Source organism: Gopherus flavomarginatus, chromosome 2, assembly GCF_025201925.1.
Source record: "Gopherus flavomarginatus isolate rGopFla2 chromosome 2, rGopFla2.mat.asm, whole genome shotgun sequence".
Taxonomy (NCBI): Eukaryota; Metazoa; Chordata; order Testudines; family Testudinidae; genus Gopherus; species Gopherus flavomarginatus.
Window position 1 is genome coordinate 201,030,677 of NC_066618.1, and position 18,706 is coordinate 201,049,382.

General features: G+C 41.5%; 1 protein-coding gene across 2 annotated transcripts in view; it reads right to left on the bottom strand.

The window, feature by feature from the left end:
- Positions 1–1,249: 1,249 nt before the first annotated feature.
- DOK6 (docking protein 6) overlaps positions 1,250–18,706 on the bottom strand; it is a 439,614-nt gene continuing 422,157 nt past the window's right edge. For both annotated transcript variants that reach the window (XM_050938848.1, XM_050938847.1), the window contains one exon: positions 1,250–1,993. In XM_050938848.1, coding sequence (XP_050794805.1) covers positions 1,854–1,993 — 140 coding nt within the window. In that variant the 3' untranslated portion in view covers positions 1,250–1,853. The remainder of the gene's footprint in view (positions 1,994–18,706) is intronic.

Below are 18,706 nucleotides of genomic sequence, written 5' to 3' on the forward strand. Positions count from 1 at the left end.
TTAAAAATGAAAAGTGTAGGTGAAGCTTTATTGATGGGTGCAATATTGTGGGTGCAATTTGCTGACAGCGTGGGATAGCGTATTTCCATTGTGGTGTTAGTCCACTGGAATATGCTATACAAGGGGAGAGTCTATTTGTGAATGTGGTGGGGGGAGGGACACAAAACGGATTGGGAAGAGAAAGGCAAAGAAAGAAAAGAATAACCTTGATTAAATGAATCAGCTGCACTTTGTAACAAACAAATCACAAACCTTTTCATTCAGCAGCTGTTCACTGAGGTGTATAAGCTTGCAATATGTTAGCCTGTACAATGTTTGGAGAAAAGTCAAACATACTGTATCAATAAATGTTTAGTCAAAGCAGACATTTCTTTTGTACCTTTTTATAAAAAAAAACTCAGCAATTTTTCAGTTAAATTACCATAGATAAAACTGTTCATGTAATTGGAAAAAGAATCAACTGCTCTTTTCCATGTTATGCTTCTTCTGCCAGTCCTGAAAACTAATGACAAGAATTCCTCTGGTAATCGTGGCAAACAATCCATAAAGAGAATGGACTGTACAGTTGGCTCACACAATACACAGCAAGCAGATTTTTGTTCCCCCAATTTCCAGCATTTCAGAGCATCACATGCTGCACATAAATAATTGATCACCCTTTTGAAAAATTAAATATTCAGGACAGCTCAAACTCGTTGCCCAGACCTACATTTGTGCCTTTCACATGATCCCTTACTGATTCTAAACAAACTTAGCAGGTTTTTTTTTTTAAATGCCTTTCAAGCACGGAAAGGCCTACTTTAGAATTGTTCCATGTCTTTCCAAGTTAAGTGGTTAATTGATCCACAATCATACATAACACATAATGTGACTAAAACACAAATTGGGGAAAAAAATCAAAGTAACAATGACCAGAAGCACAAGATTAGAGCTAGGTTGCTAGACACTAGCAGAGAATCTAGCTCATAAGGTAGAATAGGAGACTGCCTTTCAAGAATTCAACCCAGATTCCTTTGTTTGAAGAACAGTTTCTCCTCTTTTTTTATATATATACTTGTCATAACAGTAGACAGTCTTGTTTAGATATCTTGCAGATGTGAAGACTTCACAGTTCTAAGAGCTGAATTCTGCCCTTTAGATATTGATGTACAGCTCTGAATGGCATTCATAGGCAAAAATTGACCTTAGGCTTTTAAAATGAGAGCTATGCTAGGTAGTAATATTACTTTTAATGCACCAAATTCTAATCATTATCTTGCCACTCCTAATATATATGTAGAGTTAAACATGGCAGCTATAGGAGCCTGATTAAAAAGGTGTTCACTCCTTTTTGTAATTGCAGCGTTGCTTATTTCTAAGGATAACATCTACAGTCGCTGTATGGTTTAATGGACAACACTTTTCCAGTACCAACTGGAACCAGTGGGCAATCAGTTGGATATAAAAAAGGTGGTTGCTGTCAGTGGGAATGGAGATGGGCAAACTTGACCATAGTGTTGGGTGACAAGTCTAAAGTTGAGTGTGTCATTATGTTTCCACCCAGAACAGGTGGTGTCCAGTGAAGCAGAGGTTTCATTGGATTCAACTGCTTTCTTACACCTGGAAATTGGTCTGGTTGTTTTTACATTTGGACCAAAGAAAATCAAAATTAAATAAATAAATAAAAGACTTAGCCTGTGCCTCAGGGACGTTGCACTGCAGTTTTTAATCTTCACTGTGACCAGACTGGAGCTGGTAGGCCTCAGTTTTCATTATAATTTGTCTTTCATGGATTCTGAGGGTGCAAGTGGCTTCCTGGCCCTACAGGCAGGTTCCAGGCTCTATTGTATCTCTGCTCATCTGTTGTGTGTGTATCATTGGATGATGGTTGAACTGTAGCTGAATCCATAGCTGCTAGACAGCGACAGGGACTGCTGGTGCTCCTCGCCCGGCTCTGAGGTGTAGCTGGGAAACGTCTGTGCACGAGACACCTTTGCTGAACTGAGACTGTGACCTGGAAGGAAGGCAGAGAACAGTGTATTATCAATCACCTTACTGAGCTTCAAAAACAACTGAGCTGAAAACGTCCTCTGAATAGGGTAATAAGATATTAGCCGTAGCTCTTTCTGAACTGGCAACATCCTCTATACAAACAAGTGCATCAGCTCCATACTGTATTTGGACCCTTTTAGCCAAGGAACACTCAGACAGAGGAGAAAAAGAACAAACCAAGGGTTGGGCTGCATTTTTGGTTCTCTTTTATTTCCTCCATGAATCAAATTCACAAACACTGATTTATTCATATTTACTCCCTTGTTCCCGGGCTTTTCAGCAAGGATTGCCTCCAGTGACCCCTGCACCCAATATGATTAGATTCTGTATGGTTTTGGGTGTGCACATACATAAGGATTATTTGTGAGAGTAATTTCAGGAGCAGGCTGTTATGGGAGACAGTGACTGTAAGTGGGAGTCATCCTTGCTTTCCCCACATGAAATGACTTTTTATTTTATTCACTAACAAAATATGTCATTTTTCACAGCAACAATTAACACTGTCAAGCTCTAAAGTGCTTTTCGAGGAAAAAAGCTATGTAAGTCTCATTAGTTCCTTTGGAAGCTGTGGAGAGCTTTCACCAGCACAGAATTAAATTAGTTAACTCCTTCGGTGGATGTTGAATTACATATTATCACTAGGTATCACCCACACCTACGTTTCCTGTTCATTCCCTATTATGCAGTATGCTCTTCCCGTACCTTTCTTTCTTCCTGTTCCCTTTACTTCTTTCTCTCACTCCCAAACTGTTCCTTCTTTCATGATGCCCCTTGTACTTAGAACAGTCTCCCTCTCACTTCTTGTCCACCTTCTTTCTTATCTAAAAGTGCCCCTCAGCACCCATCTCTTCCATAAATTCTTCCTCACCATAGATTCTTATGGCCTCCCCTTACTTAAATTTAGATGTGTTGTGTCTTGTTTGTGTTAGACTGTAAACTTTTCAGAGCAAGAGTCAGGTCTTATTTTGTGGACTATCATGTATACTTATGGTGCTTTATAAACACTCAGTGATAATTAACTGAGTTAATAATTCAGAACTAATGGCAACCCCTCCTCACATGAGTAAACTCATTGTTTTCAATGAGATTACTCCCATAAATCATACTCCATGCAAAGGTGGCCATAAACATAGATTGTTTGCATGCTAAAGTTGCATGCAGAAGACATGAAGGTTGGGTAAAAACCAGCATTGTGCATTTGGACTTCAGAATTAATCTGGGATGGAACATGGTCCATGTGTAAGAACTGTTGTCTGATTTTAGGAGGTTAATATTACTTTGGATAATATGAATTATAGGCTTGCCAATTAATCTGATCAGAAAATAATAAGGGGTGGGACAAGTGGGTCACCCCTCTTATGGAGCTTGAGCACTTGTGCCCTTCTTTTATGTCCAAAATTAGTTTCCTCACCCACAAAATACTAGGGCACACTTACTCCATAGCCTGGTATGTTTGTATGCATGGATGACAAATATATCTATGTATCTATCTATCTATCTATCTATACATATTAATGACATTAGCTCATTCTCACATCTGTTATTTCTGTCCTAATCAGTTATTTTGGTTATTTCCAAGTTGTGGTGTACCTGTTAAGTTTAAAGAGGATATGAACTTTGGTAGTCTCCATATCATCGTGCTTCAATGCTTCCTTTATCTATGTATATTAAAGGTTGCAACCATATATGGACCTTAGGCTTTACCTCATCACCATCTATTTAGGTGGAAAGTCCCATACAGATGTACGCTAACTTTGCCTTAACTCAACATACAAGATGTGGCCTGCAGGTCCCTTGCATTACAGCCAAAAATATTCTAATATAAACCTATTATAATAAAACAAATAATAAAGCCTATAAGAAAATAAGAAACTCATAAGAAAAGATATATAGGCAAGAAAGCAGGCAAGCCCTCCAGTTTACAAAACTCTGGACTGGGCATCAAACTATCTAAATTCTCAGCTACGATACTGATATGCAGTGTGACTTTGCCCTAATTACTCTGAGATATGGAAAAGGTAAATGATGTGTCCAAAGCCATGTAGCAAATCTATGACAAAACTGGGACTAGAACTCAGATTACCCAGTTCCCTATCCTATAGATTTAGCTACCTCAGATGGAAGGTGTGAGACGTAATTCATTATCTACAATTGATAACTCTTTTAGCTCTTAGATCAAAGGATAATTAGTGTAAATTATTATCCATCCTTTTCACCTTTGGAATCCACATTCAAGACTAGAATTGAAGTGAGGTTGGAAAGTGCTTATTCAAATATCTTTAGCAAATTAACTATATATGAGAAGGTAAACAAATAATCCTCTTAGACAAAGCCAAAATAAATATTTGAATGGAATGAAAGGAAACTATTAAGTGACTAGTGTGATGGTCTCCCACTGAAGAATCTCAAGATAACTAGCAGTTGTCTGGAATGATTTAAGCCTGAACTAGTAGAGCTGGAATAGCAAATTTGCAGCTGATCAGGAATGAGACCCATTTGCAAAACTTTGCCATAATGACTGTCCTTGGAAAAGTCTAGCTATGGCCACTGCTATAAGTCTATTGCTTTACACAAAATTACAAGTCACCAAAAGGCAAGGACATGAGCAACAATATCGAGAGAGAGGAAACAAACAAAACGACCGATCAACTCAGCAACACTAGAGACAATAAAACCACAGACTGCTTTCCCAATGGCAACTTAATGATCACAAAATCCCTTTTATAGCATGCACAGCAGACTGCACTCTGTCTGTATAGCTTTCCTCACTGGGTTAAATTAACATTAGCTATCAAAATCCTGACTGAGATGCCAAGTCTAAATGTATTTCTGCTTCAAGGAGCTTTTGCATGAAACTGCATTAAAATATAAACTGGCAGTGAGGTCTGAACAGCAAAGTAAAACTACTGAAAAAGCACAAGTGGACTTAGATAGTAACAAGTCAAGTCTGAAAAGCTTTACTCATACAAGAGATTCAACTGGGACCTTACAGAGCTATATATTTATCTGGGGTTTGCATCATACTGATCTGTTCTTTTTAAACTTAACTCAAACCTATCTCTGGACCAGTCACATGCTCTAATGTTTTTTCAAAGCTGCCAGTGTCTTTTCTGAAGATGTAAAGTGTTGTTCTGTACTTACCTGAAAGCTGAAATAATACACTCTTTAATGATTCCTACTGGACTCTTAATGTAGAAATTTTATTGGGTCCGCAAAACTTCACCAGGAAAGTATTATGTTTGTGAGCAACACAGGCAAAAGAACAAAGCTAATTATATATATTCAACATGTCACTGGTCTTTTCTATTCTTTGAAATGCACTTTGTTATGTACAATGGCAGGCTCTCTTTAGAAAGAGACTAGATGGAACAAAAAGAAATTAATCAAAACAGGAAAGATTATCTTAGCAGTATTTTACTGCATATTTTGAAACATATGACAGCATGTACCTAAAACCCGTCCTAGCCCCCTGGTTGGTTCTTTGCATTCCCTTTAATGGTCATATTGTACCTTTGTTCATGTGTTTTGGACTCTGGGCTTCCTTTGTATAAACCATGCAAAAGGAAAAGAACACTCCTGGAGCTCACCAGGAGTTGGCAGAAACTGGTTTTTCTTTTTCACAGATCATTCACTCATTCCGAAGGATTGAAGCCAGTTTTCTCCCATCTGCTCACTCTGTGGGATTCACATGGATATTTCAAATCCATTGGGTGTTTCCTCACTAGTTCAGCTGAGACTCTCCTGTCTCAGTGGAAATCTATGAACAGGCTGGTGTCTAATTCTGAATAAGAGTTAATTCAGTTTTGTAGGATTAACAAAACAGTTTGTGGCAGTACATACATTTGTAGACAGTAAAAACGACTGTTCTTTAGTGAAGCAAATTTCATTGAAGCATGATACAGAGGGAGTAAATTTGTGTGAGAGGTGATTTAAGTCTGATACATGATTTTAAACATTTTTAAAAATTATATTTAACTGCCATTTGAAAAACTTAATAGTATGCGTTAAGTAACAAATCTTGCACACTCCCTCCACCATGTGTCAAGCTCTCTTGCAGTGGAAATAATGTGATTCCACTCTTCCACAGGTACCACACGCCCTCTTTTCCCCTTCTAAAATGTGTGCATTCTATATTCCATATTCCAGACTTGGCAGTGTCCCTGATGCTCTTGGATGAACAGAAGGTGGGACGGGGAAGAACCATCTTAAGAGATTCTCTGGTCTTTCCTGTGGAGGGCACTAGGGCCATATGAAGCCTATTCCAGGCTTTTAAGCAGGAGTTAAGGCCTTGGAGAGACCTAGAGGGAAAGACTCCGACTCCCTCTACCCCTAATAGAATTCTCCAGAGCTCAGTCCTGTCACTTGGACTGGGCAGAGAATTTAGATTTAGACAAAAATAGTCTGTAAATACTAATCTTTTGGGCCACGTTCTGCACTTTGCATCACATAGGGAAATCCATAGAATACAGACTGCACTTGAAGCTTTAGTCCAAACCAAATAAGTATACACAATTCATAAAGATAACAATGTCAGTTGGCAAAACAGGCCACAATTAGATTCCTCCTAATCTTAATTAGGTTGGGAGCAGAAGCAGTTTGTTGCAGCATCACACTTTGTGGCATGGTTCTTACATGTTACACTCCTTTAGAGGAAAAAAAGGAAACAGCAGCAGCAACTAATGATAGGGCTGAGGATAGATAGATAGATAAGCACAGCTTCTCCAAGGAGGTTAGAAGTGCATACAATGGTCTGAGTTTAAATGGAAAATACAAGAGATTTCAAAACATATACCTATCTTAATGGATAGGCCTGCCTCCTTTAAGCAATAATTTCCTAGATTTTTACTGGCTGCATTGATAGGAAATGCAGTTGAGTGACTTTAGTACTAAGTAAATGCATTTTTGTTTGTGAATTTCCTTGGGCTTTATTTTTTCAATAAGATATAAAAGGTAGCCTCATCCTCCTGCTCAGTTTTTTCTGAATTTGCTCACATTTATGTTCCTCCTTATCTTCTGTACTCCAGTTCCGCACCCTATGACTCCTAAAAAAGTCCCTTCTCTAGAGGTCCCATCCACAAATGCCTGCCTGTGATTCCTTCCTTACCTGCCCTCCAGGTTCCTCAGCCCCTGCACTTTCCTTCTCACCCTCTGGCCCCTTGCATCATCCACTCCATGCCCCCTCAATGTTCCTTGCTTCCCATTCCATTTTTAAATATTTAAAAATTGGCTAGAGGAACACAACTAGCGTCTGGGTTGCAGTCCCATTAACATATTGTGCGGTTGGCAGGGACTAGATCTGCTTGTGTAGTGGGCCAGCACCAAACAAAATGGTGACCCAATCCTGATCAGAGCCTTTAAGGGCTGCCAGAATACAAATAATGAAAGATGATAATTACAAATGAGGTGAGTAGCACTGCCAATTATGAAGGTTATCTAACATTGCCCCATCTCAGTTCCCAAGGTGTAAGAGGGGCATAATCCCACCTGCTCATCTGATAAGCCTGGTGTTATGAAAATAAATAAATTAATGTTTGTGAATCACTCAGCACTTTACTATAAGCACCATAGAAAACCTCTGAGAAAATTCATAATTCTATCTTTAGATCAGGGTTTAAACAGTGTGCAGTAAATAAGGACCTTACATTGAACAATGAGGAGAAAAAATACAGTAAAACCTCAGAGTTATCCACACCACAGTTACAAACTGACCGGTCAACTACACATCTCATTTGGAACTGGAAGTAGGTAATCAAGTAGCAGCAAAGAAAAAAAAAGGATGGGGATGGGAATACGGTACAGTACTGTGTTAAATGCAAACTATTGAAAATAAAGAGAAAGATTAAAAAAAAGATTTGACAAGGTAAGGAAACTTTCTGTGCTTGTTTCATTTACATTAAAATGGTTAAAAGCAGCCTTTTTCTTCCGCACAGTAAAGTTTCAAAGCTGTATTAAGTCAACGTTCAGTTGTAAACTTTTGAAAGAACCACCATAACATTTTGTTGAGAGTTATGAGCATTTCATAAGTACGAACAACCTCCATTCCTGAGGTGTTCCTAACTCTGAGGTTCTAGTGCACTGAATGAACACCACCCATCCACAAAGGTAGGGACCCTATGGAACAAATAATATGTGCTCATGTCATTAATGACTATAATCATGTTTATGCACAAGGGGTCCCAGACAACCTTAAATTTGGTATTTCCTAATCTTAGCGTGCTTGATTTTTGCAATGTTAATAATATGCTTTTAATGTAGTTTTTTTAATGTAATAAAATAGCAGTAGATGTCTGACTATTAAACTACATGCTTTGTGATGCAAATGAAAATTGTAACATTTGCAAGCACAAGTGCTGCTGAGCACAAAATGTCAGGCATTAAAGTCAGTTAATTATTTTTATTTTATACAGTAGTACTCAAAAGTCAGGAATACAGCTCCATGGTAATACATTCTATAGAAAAATATGGGTGTGGAAAATTAAGTTCTATACATCAACTTGTGCACACTGAGAACCTGAAAAGTGGATCAAGCAAAGCAAAGTAAAACGATGTCTCCTTTTCATGAGAAGGTTTCATTGTCAAGTTGTCACACTCTTAATAAATGGAAGAGTTAAAAAAGCAATGGCATCATGGCAGCCATTGGGGAATTTATGTGCAGGGTGCTGCAGGGAAGTTGGAAAAAACAGTGAGTTAATGGGTGCTTGAAAAATAAGGGCATGTGTCTGTATATGTGTGGGGAGGAGGGGGAAAGAGACAGCTGTTACATATTTTTTTCCCACACATTTTTTCACTCAGGCTCTAGAAACGGTCCTTTGGCCAGAAAAGTTCACAAAACTGGTAACAGCTTTTAATCTAGATTTATCCTGTATCCTCTAAAGACATTTCCATCTTGAGTGCAAGCTCCTTCTATTTATTTCAGGTTGTGGTAATGTTGTTTTGATAGTATGTGTGTCTCCAGAGGTGCTTCCTGTTATGTAAAACCTCTGCTCAATCCAGTAGAATGCGACTGTAAGATTTGTAACTTTCAGTCATTGATAGTATGATCATTAAGTTCTGTGACCTTTTGGCAAACTTTTGTAACTTTAGTTATTGTTAGCACAGCCTTTTAAGTTTTATAAGTTTTGCAAACTTTGTAAGCTTTTCAGTTACCACTTGTATAAACCTTGAAGCTTAATATTCCATCACACAATCAGAGAGAGTGTGAACAAGGGAACTGGAAGAGGAGTAGGGGAGATAAGGGAGAGTGAACAAGGGAGTGTATGTGGGACTGGGCAGAGAGGAACTGCAAGGAAAAAAGAGCTCGGAGCCAGGTGTGTCTGATGTAATCTGCCCTGAGAAGGCAATCATGAGGTGCTGTAAAGAAAAGAAGAACCTGGTATGCATCAAAGGAACGAGGCCTGGGAATGCCTCTCGGTGACAAGACACAGAAGGGAAACTCAGTGTATGTGACAGGAGCCACCCAGGAAGAAGGCATGCACACAAGACCTCAGCTTCTTGACCTGCTCACCGGCCCAGATCCATGACCGCAGGTGGACACCAGATCTACTATGCCTCAGCTTCCTCTGTTATCTCTGGTAACTCTCCACCTGTATGAGTGTATTGGTGCATGAGAGTATGAATGCAATGAATGTGTATATGCATGAATAAGCTCCATCCCTTTTCTATTTGATCCAAGAGCAGCATTTAATAAAAACAATATAAGTGTAACCCTGGGTTGGTTTCTTGGTAAACTGAAGTAACAGTGGTGGAGAATGCAGGCAACCACTGATCGGGTTCATTAGTGGAAAGCGGCAACTTCAGTGCCTCCTCCCCTTTCCAGGTACACTGGTGGAAGGGGTGATACAGAGTAGAGAATGCATTCAGGTAGCCTAGGAATCCCGGTGCGCCTGCTCCCCCTTCCTGATTTTGGGCATGATGCTGCTGTTTAGAAAGGGAAAGAGTCCCTCCCTCCCCCCGAATCCACAATGGAGGGAAAAGTGGCAAAATTTCCCCTCCTCCTCCTCTGGGCACGCTACCAGGGTGTGGGTCCCAGGGGCGGTTTCATCAAGGGAAACCATGGTAGATGTAGAAGATACGTACCAGAAATATTGTGAGTGTTAGCATCCAGATTCAAAGACTAAGGAGCGGGCGATGGCATGGTGGTTGTGGCAAACTGCTAAGGCTGATTATAATTCTGAAACTATGCAAGTGAAGCAGGAGTTGGAGTGAGTAAGGGCACATGCACAAGTGATGGGCAAGTTGTCAGCAACTAGCAATCTCTGCTGTCAAGGCTACGGATAAAGCTCAACAGGCTCAGGAAGACAGGAAACAATCTAAAGAGTTAGAGGCCCAGGTGGAGTGTTTGCAGGAATTGGTGTTAGAGCAGGGTACCCGTCCGGGTGGGAGAGCAGCAGGAGCCCTGAAATCGGGGACAAAGGTGGTGCTCCAATATGACCCCGGAGATTGGGACAGGGACATATGGTATGACCCCAATACGAGATGGCCATCAGATGGGCCGGGAGCTCGACCAGCCCCGGTGGCAGCTGTGCAATGGTTAACTTTCCAGCACAGTCCCCCCCGACCCAGGGAGGGAGCCCCAGACCAGTAACAGGGGTAACCATGCAGGAAATAGCCTTGACCCCTGTGGAGATAACTTCTCTGGCTCAGGGGTTAGGCCCAGCCAAGGCAAGCACATTCTCAGAATGGGTGTATGAATTTCTGATGGTGATAGAGGATCAGGGGTTAAACCCAGAGGAGGTTAGGGAGCTGTTGAGGATGGCCTCCACAGTACTGCGGTGCGATATGGGAATTGCACTGCAGATGCAGGCAGCAGGACGGTGGCAATCCCCATTTGTGCTGGTTCACAATTTGGCTCAAGGAAAGGCACTACAGAAAGTCAGCTGCCAGTATGTAGTAGGCTCCCCTGCTCTGGAGGAGGCCCCTGACGTCTTTGTGGAGAGAATGGTATTAGTGGGATTGTTAACTGGGCAGTATCTGGCCTGTGCCCAGGGGAGGGGGGGGGGAGTGATCCCCAGGACTCTGTCTGAAATTGTGGTTCCAAAGGCCAAATTAAGGCTTATTGCAGCAATGTTGCCCAAAGATGTTCAGATGGTTATCGGAGTGTGGAGGCAGGGCGAACCCCTAGACATAGCATGCTTTAAGGAAGAGGCGTGCAAGGCCACCAGAGTGGTTGGTCAGCCTGGTGCTCTGGCTCCTGCTCCTGTTTTTGTGGCTGCAGCCCCAGTGCCTCGATACAGATGCCCCGAATCGGAGACCAGTCAGCTCTGCATACACTTGTGGAAAGCCTTAAAGGACCAGGGGGAACCCATGGGGCAATGAGACGGAAGCCCATGGCATCCTTAGCAGTCTGCTATATTCAGCTGGGTTTGAAGCTCCCTGAGATGGGGAGTGATACTGGGGCCAAAAAAGCAACCTCAGATTGGGGGGGGGGCCGACTCCCTAAGTTCACTGGGAGAGGAAAACACCCAGGGATGGACCTGGTGGGACCTCCCCAAGTGGATTTGGGAGGAAGGTTGCGGGTGTGCCTTTGGGTGTGTGTGTGTGTGTTGGGGGGCTATATCAGTGCCCTGAGACATCTGAACTAGATTTTGTTGCACTGGTGGACACCAGCATGGCTGTCTCACTGCTTTCCTGCCCCGTGCCGGGAATGCCAATCCAGGGAACCATTGAGATCCAGGGATTTGATGGCAACTTTGCAGAGAGACAAGTGTTGGGATGACTGGTCACCCGGGTGGGGAATCTTACCCGAAGATGGCTCTGGATTTATAGCCCCACAACTAGAGAACCAATTTTGGGGATAGATTGCTTGTGGGAGGGAGGAATAGAGGTTGACTGTGCTAACAAAGGTTTATGGATAATCCCAAAGAAAGACTGGATCCCTGAAGTACGGAAGGGAGATACCGGATTGCTGATGCGTAGTATGTTGGGAGTGGCGGCAGTGACCAGGGATAGCAACGAGGAATGGAGGAAGCATTCTCCCCAGTCATGGGCGGCCCACAAGCTGGACTGTGGTAAAAGGACTGGGGAACCAGTGAAAAATAGAAGGACCAGTGGTCCCCTCACTGAAAACAATATCCTATCCTCACTGTGACATGCTGGGCTGTAGCAGAGCTAGTTAGAGAGTTGGCAGGGCAGGGAGTAGTGAAAAGAACGACTTCCCTCTTTAACTCCCCCATATGGCCTGTGAGGAAAGCTAACGGTGTCTCATGGAGCCTGACTGTCAACTATCACAGATTCAATGCGATGACCCTCCCAGTGGGCACCAATAGTCATGGACATGACCCAGGTGTTCCAAGACATACCAAGAGAAGCTAAAAGATTTTCTGTATTGGATTTGTCTAAATGTTTCTTTGCTCTCCCACTCAATGAAGGATCGCAGGACCGATTTGCATTCCACGTGGATAGGGTACAGTATTGCTTTACCCATGTACTCCTGCTATTGTGCATAGGGTAGTGACCCAAATGTTACAGCACCTCCCTCCAGGGGATAAGGAGTGGGTGGTCTCATATGTGGACGATATCCTGACAATGGGAATGGACGATGACTATTTGTAATAAGGGAAGTGATACAGTTTTCCAGCTGAGGCCCCCATGGGAAGTGGGTCCATCGGGGACAGCTCAACATGTAGAGGGAACGACCCTGACTCCATGTTCCCCTCTACAATAGCCTACTGTTTACAATGTTTGTCTTTTTTTGCAGCTTCTGTTTCTCAGAGCACTAGAAAGCGCTGGCACCAGCTGAAGGTCAATTGAAACATACCATGGTTCATCATCATGACAAACCTCTACATTGTCTTATGTTTTGTGTTTCATGTTTCATATTTGTCTTGTAGCGCTTGTCTCATTGCTAGCATTATTGTGTATGGGGTTTGGGAAAAGGGAAGATACTGCATTAGGCAAGGAACAGCAACAAATCATACTCACAGCCCTTTTTTTAACTGTAACCGGACCTCTCCTTCTCCCTATCCATCTGCCGCCTGCCAAATTGATAATCATACACCTACCCCCTGTGGTGGCTACCTCTGTCCAAAAGCTTGTGATACATCACGTTTATAACTACCTCTTTACCAATTGTTTACCTCCCACCAAATGATCTGATTTTCATCTAAATGTAGTACATGAGAATGGCTGTTTGACATTCATTGTTACATCCTCTGCCCAATATTTGATATGTATTTTTGTTACTGTGGACATGCTACATGTAATGAAAATCTGGAATTGCTCCAGTAATCGAAGTACTGACATGGATGAGTGGAGGCACACCAGGCCCCTTTGGATGGTCACCACAATTTGGGTGACCAAGGGGTAGGAAATACTGTGCAAAGCCTCTGCTCAGTCCAGTAGAATGTGATTGTAAGATTTGTAACTTTTCAGTGATTGCTAGTATGATCATGAAGCTCTGTAACCTTTTGCAAACTTTGTAACTTTAGTTATTGTTAGCACAGCCTTCTAAGTTTTGTAACTTTTGCAAGCTTTGTAACCTTTTCAGTTACCACTTGTGTAAACCTCCTGTAGCTCCCAGCCCCTCCACAAACTCAGTTGGAGATCACCCCAAAGTACATGCACCAGTGCTCTTTTATTGTTTGTGCCTATCCCCACCACCTACTATTTAGATATTTTACAGACCAACACCCTGGGAGACTGCTTGCTCCTCCTGCCCACAGGGCTCTAGAGCTCCAAGCTCCTTGCTTCCTCCCAGCCAGCTTTATATAGCAGGCTGGTCACTCAGGCCCGCGGGTGCATCTCCTCAGATGATTAGGGCGTGGCTTCCCCGGCCAGTCCTAACTAATCTCCCTTTTAAGCGGAGCTGGGCTAACAGGGGCCTGGCTTGGATCTCCTAGCCAGCACCTTGTTACACCTCCAAGCTTAATATTCCATCATGCAATCAGAGAGAGTGTGAACATGGGAGTGTGTGGTGGACTGCGTGGAGAGGACCTGCAAGAAGAAAAGAGCCCGGAGCTAGGTGTGTCTGATGTAATCTGCCCTGAGAAGGCAATCATGGTGTGCTGTAAAGAAAAGAAGAACCTGGTATGCATGAAAGGAACGAGGCCTGGGAATGCTTCTCGGTGACAGACACAGAAGGGAAACTCAGTGTACATGACAGAAGCTGCTCAGTTCCAATAAAAAAAAGAAGGCATGCACACAAGCCCCCTGCTTCTTGACCTGCTCGCCAGCCAGGATCTGTGACCACAAGCAGACACACCAGATCTACTATGCCTTGGCTTCTTGGTTTCCTCTGTTGTCTCTGGTAACTCTCTGCCTGTGTGGGTGCACAAGGATATGAATGCGATGAATGTGTATGTGCATGAATAAGCTCCATCCCTTTCCTGTTTAATCCAATAGTGGCGTTTAATAATCATAGAATACCAGGGTTGGAAGGGACTTGAGGAGGTCATCTTGTTACCCAGGGTTCTTTCAACCCAAAGCTCTTGGTAACTTTTATTCTGTGCGAGGAGGTGTCAGGAAATAAATCAGGGGAGACATGGCTGTCTGATCGATAGATGGCTGGCACATACAGGACAACACAAGAGTGCTTTCACTTAAAGCTAAACTTTACTAGTCTTAAGCATGTCCACAAGATTAGTAAAACACCCCCAACCCTTGATAATTACTAAAGCTGAGTATGGCTCTCAAGTGACACAGCGTCCGGCTTCCAGTGGCCAAATCTTCTGTCTGCCGGAGGGGACCGCAAGATGTATCCAGAGAGAGAGTCCAAAAAGAGTCCAAAAGACTCCCCTTATTTATACATGAGTAATAGAACGACATGTCCCTTAAAGAAACCCTGTTAAGTAAGCAATTTCAATCATCAAGCAAGAGATTCCTTCTGATTATTGATTAACCAAGTGTGGGTTTTTTCAGAGTCCGCAGCTTTGAGACCTCAATAGACATTCCTGAGGATACAGCCTGCTTTTTTAAAATGCATGTATCAGCAACTTCAACACAATTCTTATCAGGAAGGATGTGGGCTCAAGCTGCCCTTGCTGTGGCACCCAAAACCCCCTCCTCTCCTGCCTTGGTCAAGCTGAGATTGCTGACTGGCCAACTTACAGCTTGCTGACTAGGCTGCCTTTAACAATAAACCATAGTGTTTTTAGGCACTTTACCGGTTTGCCAGAGTCTCCCTGTACAATCTAGTCCAACCTCCTGCTCAAAACAGGACTGATCCCCAGACAGATTTTTGCCCCAGATCCCTAAATGGCCCCCTCAAGGATTGAACTCATATCCCTGGGTTTAGCAGGCCAATGCTCAAATGACTGAACTGTCTCTTCTCCCTGAATATAAAGCCAATTTAAATGTAACCCTGGCTGTCTCACATTTTGTTTTCAAATATTTTTTCACTTATTAGGCTCTAGAAATGGTCCTTTGGCCAGAAAAGTTCACAAAACTGGTAACAGCTTTTAATCTAGATTTATATTCTCTAAAGACATTTCCATCATCAATGAAAGCTCCTTCTCTTTATTTCAGGTAAGACCCATAGGTTGTTGTAATGTTGTTGTTTTGACACGGAGTGTCTCTCCAGAGGTTCTTCCAGCTGTATATTTTTGGCAGCATCATTGTAAGGAATTATGACAAAAACGGAAAGGCACGGTAGCCATGATTTAATTTCCACTGGGAAGAATGAAAGACTAAATTGTTATTGCTGCTGATTTCAGAGGGAAGCTTTAATCTTTTTGTTGAGAAGAAATAAAAGAATCCTCTTTTTTTAAGCTGGATACAGAGGAATGCCCTCAAACACACTTACAGAAACTTCAAGTCACCTTAAATGGCTATTATTGTATCAAAGCAGGATAATTTCATTTAAAGCAGAAAATAAAGAATTGTGGTTACTCTACTTATCTTATATTGATTAAAATTCTGCCTACAATCCAATACTGAACATACAATATCCTATTAAGCTGTTGATGAGAAACCACTTTCTATTTTTTCTGTCATTGAATAGGAAAACTAAAGCAAAGTTTCATCGTAGGGTAAGCTGCTAAACCTGTTCTTTTGCTGTGAGTATGTTTATGTTCATGTATTCTTTCATGTGTTCTTTAAAATCTCAACTCTGGATTTGATAAAAAATGAAGTCAATGTGAGTCTCTACTGAGTTCAATAGGCAAAAGAATGGGCCCTCTATGAGGTACCAAGCATCATAAATATCTCTTTATTTCAATGAGAGTGGAAAACATTCTCCACTTCTCAGGATTGGATCATTATTGTTTATCTTAAGAGTTAATGGCTTTGTCATCAGCTCTTCCCAGAAAAGGGAAGAGATTGCATATGCACAGGTAGAGTGGACTTCAGGATACTTCAGTGGCAGCTAGTTCAAGAAGAAAGAAACTACAAAGGTATCCATGTACTCTGATTTCTCAGCCTACTCTAGATATAGAATAGTTCATCATTCAGACAGGCATGGGACCAATTTTATCATTGTTTTATTATAAGCATATTCAAGAGACTTTGCTTTCTATATGTCTCGAAAACAAGTTAGTTAAAAACAGCCATTTATAGCCTTCAAACAAAGATACTGACTTTTTAATTGTCCATAGAGGATGTTAACCACAAGCAAGATTCATGTAGAACATAGCAGAAATGAACAGTGACCATGGGCTGACTCTACTAGACATGATGATGTGATTATCTCATTCCTCCTCCCCACTCCCACCCCACAAAGAATAGCCAACAGGTATGTCCGAAGGTCGGTCACTGATTTTAGCCATATGGTTCAGGGGGAGAGTTTTTAAATACTTGCACTATCACTGTATTTAAACAATATTTTATTTTCAACATTTACCTGGATTAAGCTTGCTGTCACCATTAGGTGATGCAGGTCTGTTGCTAGAAACAGCCTTAGTAATACCTTCTCAAACAGGCGAGAATAGGTTGTCTTTTACACTTAATTTAATCAATCTACTTTTGGTCCATCAGAGATTTTTCATAATGGAGCTTTTTACACATCCATGTATAGGAATATAGGACTGGAAAAGACCCCTTGGGTCCTCAAGTCCACTCCCTTGTTGTCCCAGACAATTCCGTCATAAATGTATCAGGCTCCATCTTAAAACTGGTTTAGGTGTATATCTTCACTACTGCAATTGGAAGGCTGTTCCAGACCTTCACCCCTCTGACAGTATTTAACTATTAGAGAGACAAAATGAGTAAGGTAATATCTTATTAGATCAAGGTCTATTGTGAAAGAGGCAAGCTTTTCCAGTTACACAGAACTATTTTTCAGACCTGAAGAATGTATTTGAGACCTGAAGAAAAGCTCCATGTAAGCAGCAACAGAAGCTGGTCCAATAAATGATATTACCTCACCCACCTTGTCTCTCTAATATCCTGAGCAAACATGGCTGAAACAATAATGCAAGTTAAATTCTAAGGCAGGGCAGGGAATTGAACTGAGGGTCTCCTATGCCTAAGGCTAGTGACCTAACCATTGGACATTCATTCTTCTTCCGAATATATTATAGACTTTCAGTCTATTTATGGGTAGGGGGTGGGAGGGAGGCGTAGACATCTGATGAATAACAATCTGGGTTAGGTGGCAAGCTACAATGAGAAAACTACTCTGCCCATGTCTCAAAAGTCCCCTGCTCCCACATACTCATTCCTACAGCTTGTGGACCCTTGAACATCTCAACTCATTTTTAGAAGTACACTCTAGTTTTGTTCACTCTGGTATCAACTACACTGCTTGAGCTCTTTCATTTTTAATACACATTTGTGTGAAAGTTAGTGTTCAAACTGAACGGCTAATGTTTTTTAGCCCTATGCCATAAGCCTGTTTGCTACTAACCAGAATAGTATCTAATTTTTTGCTCTTCTATGCAACCTTCCATCTAAAGATCACAAAGGACTGAACAAAGATTAATCAACTCTATTGTTACAGCACTATATATCAGTCATCATTAATAACAGTAGTTAGGATTTTTGTTAAAGGCACAAAAGCAAACTAATATCTCCCCATCCCTCCACAATGAGTTTGACTTCTTTATTAGGCAAAGATGATGATAGTGGGTATGAGTCTATTCTCACTTAAAACTAATTTTACTCTGGTGCAGAACCATTTAGTTGAAAGGAGCTACCTCTGGTTTAAATTGGTGTCACAAAGAGTGGAATGGAGATCTTTGTATGTGCAAACCCATAACTTATACACACACTCACTCTCACTCCTGTGGGGGAGAGGTGGGTCCAATCTTACATCCATTTAAGTAAAGTTGGTCAGGAATTTTGGATTGGAATGATTTTTTGACAGAAAATGTAGTTTCTGAAAAATATGAAAATAATTCCCCAATTGTTTTTTGTGGGAAAATTTTGATTTTGCTGAAAAATTTTAATTTCCAATTCGGAAAATCTAAATGAAATATTTTATTTCTGGTCAATTCGACCCAGATCACAATATTTTGTTTTTTGAACTGACCCAAAACATTTTGTTTTGAATCAGTTTAACAAAGCTATCGTCCCTCCCAGTGCATTGCCTTGTGGGAGCTGTAGTTTTGGCCCCCATTCTCACCTATGGTCTAGGCTCCCCAGAGGACTATATCTCCCATAATACAATGCAGATTTCCCTCTGACCTCTGTATATGGTCATGGGAGTCACATGACTCTAGATGCATTCTAGGTGATGTAGTTGGTCCAAGGAGCCTGAGTCATAGGGCAGAAGGGTGGCATCAGCTTTCCAAACTATGATTTC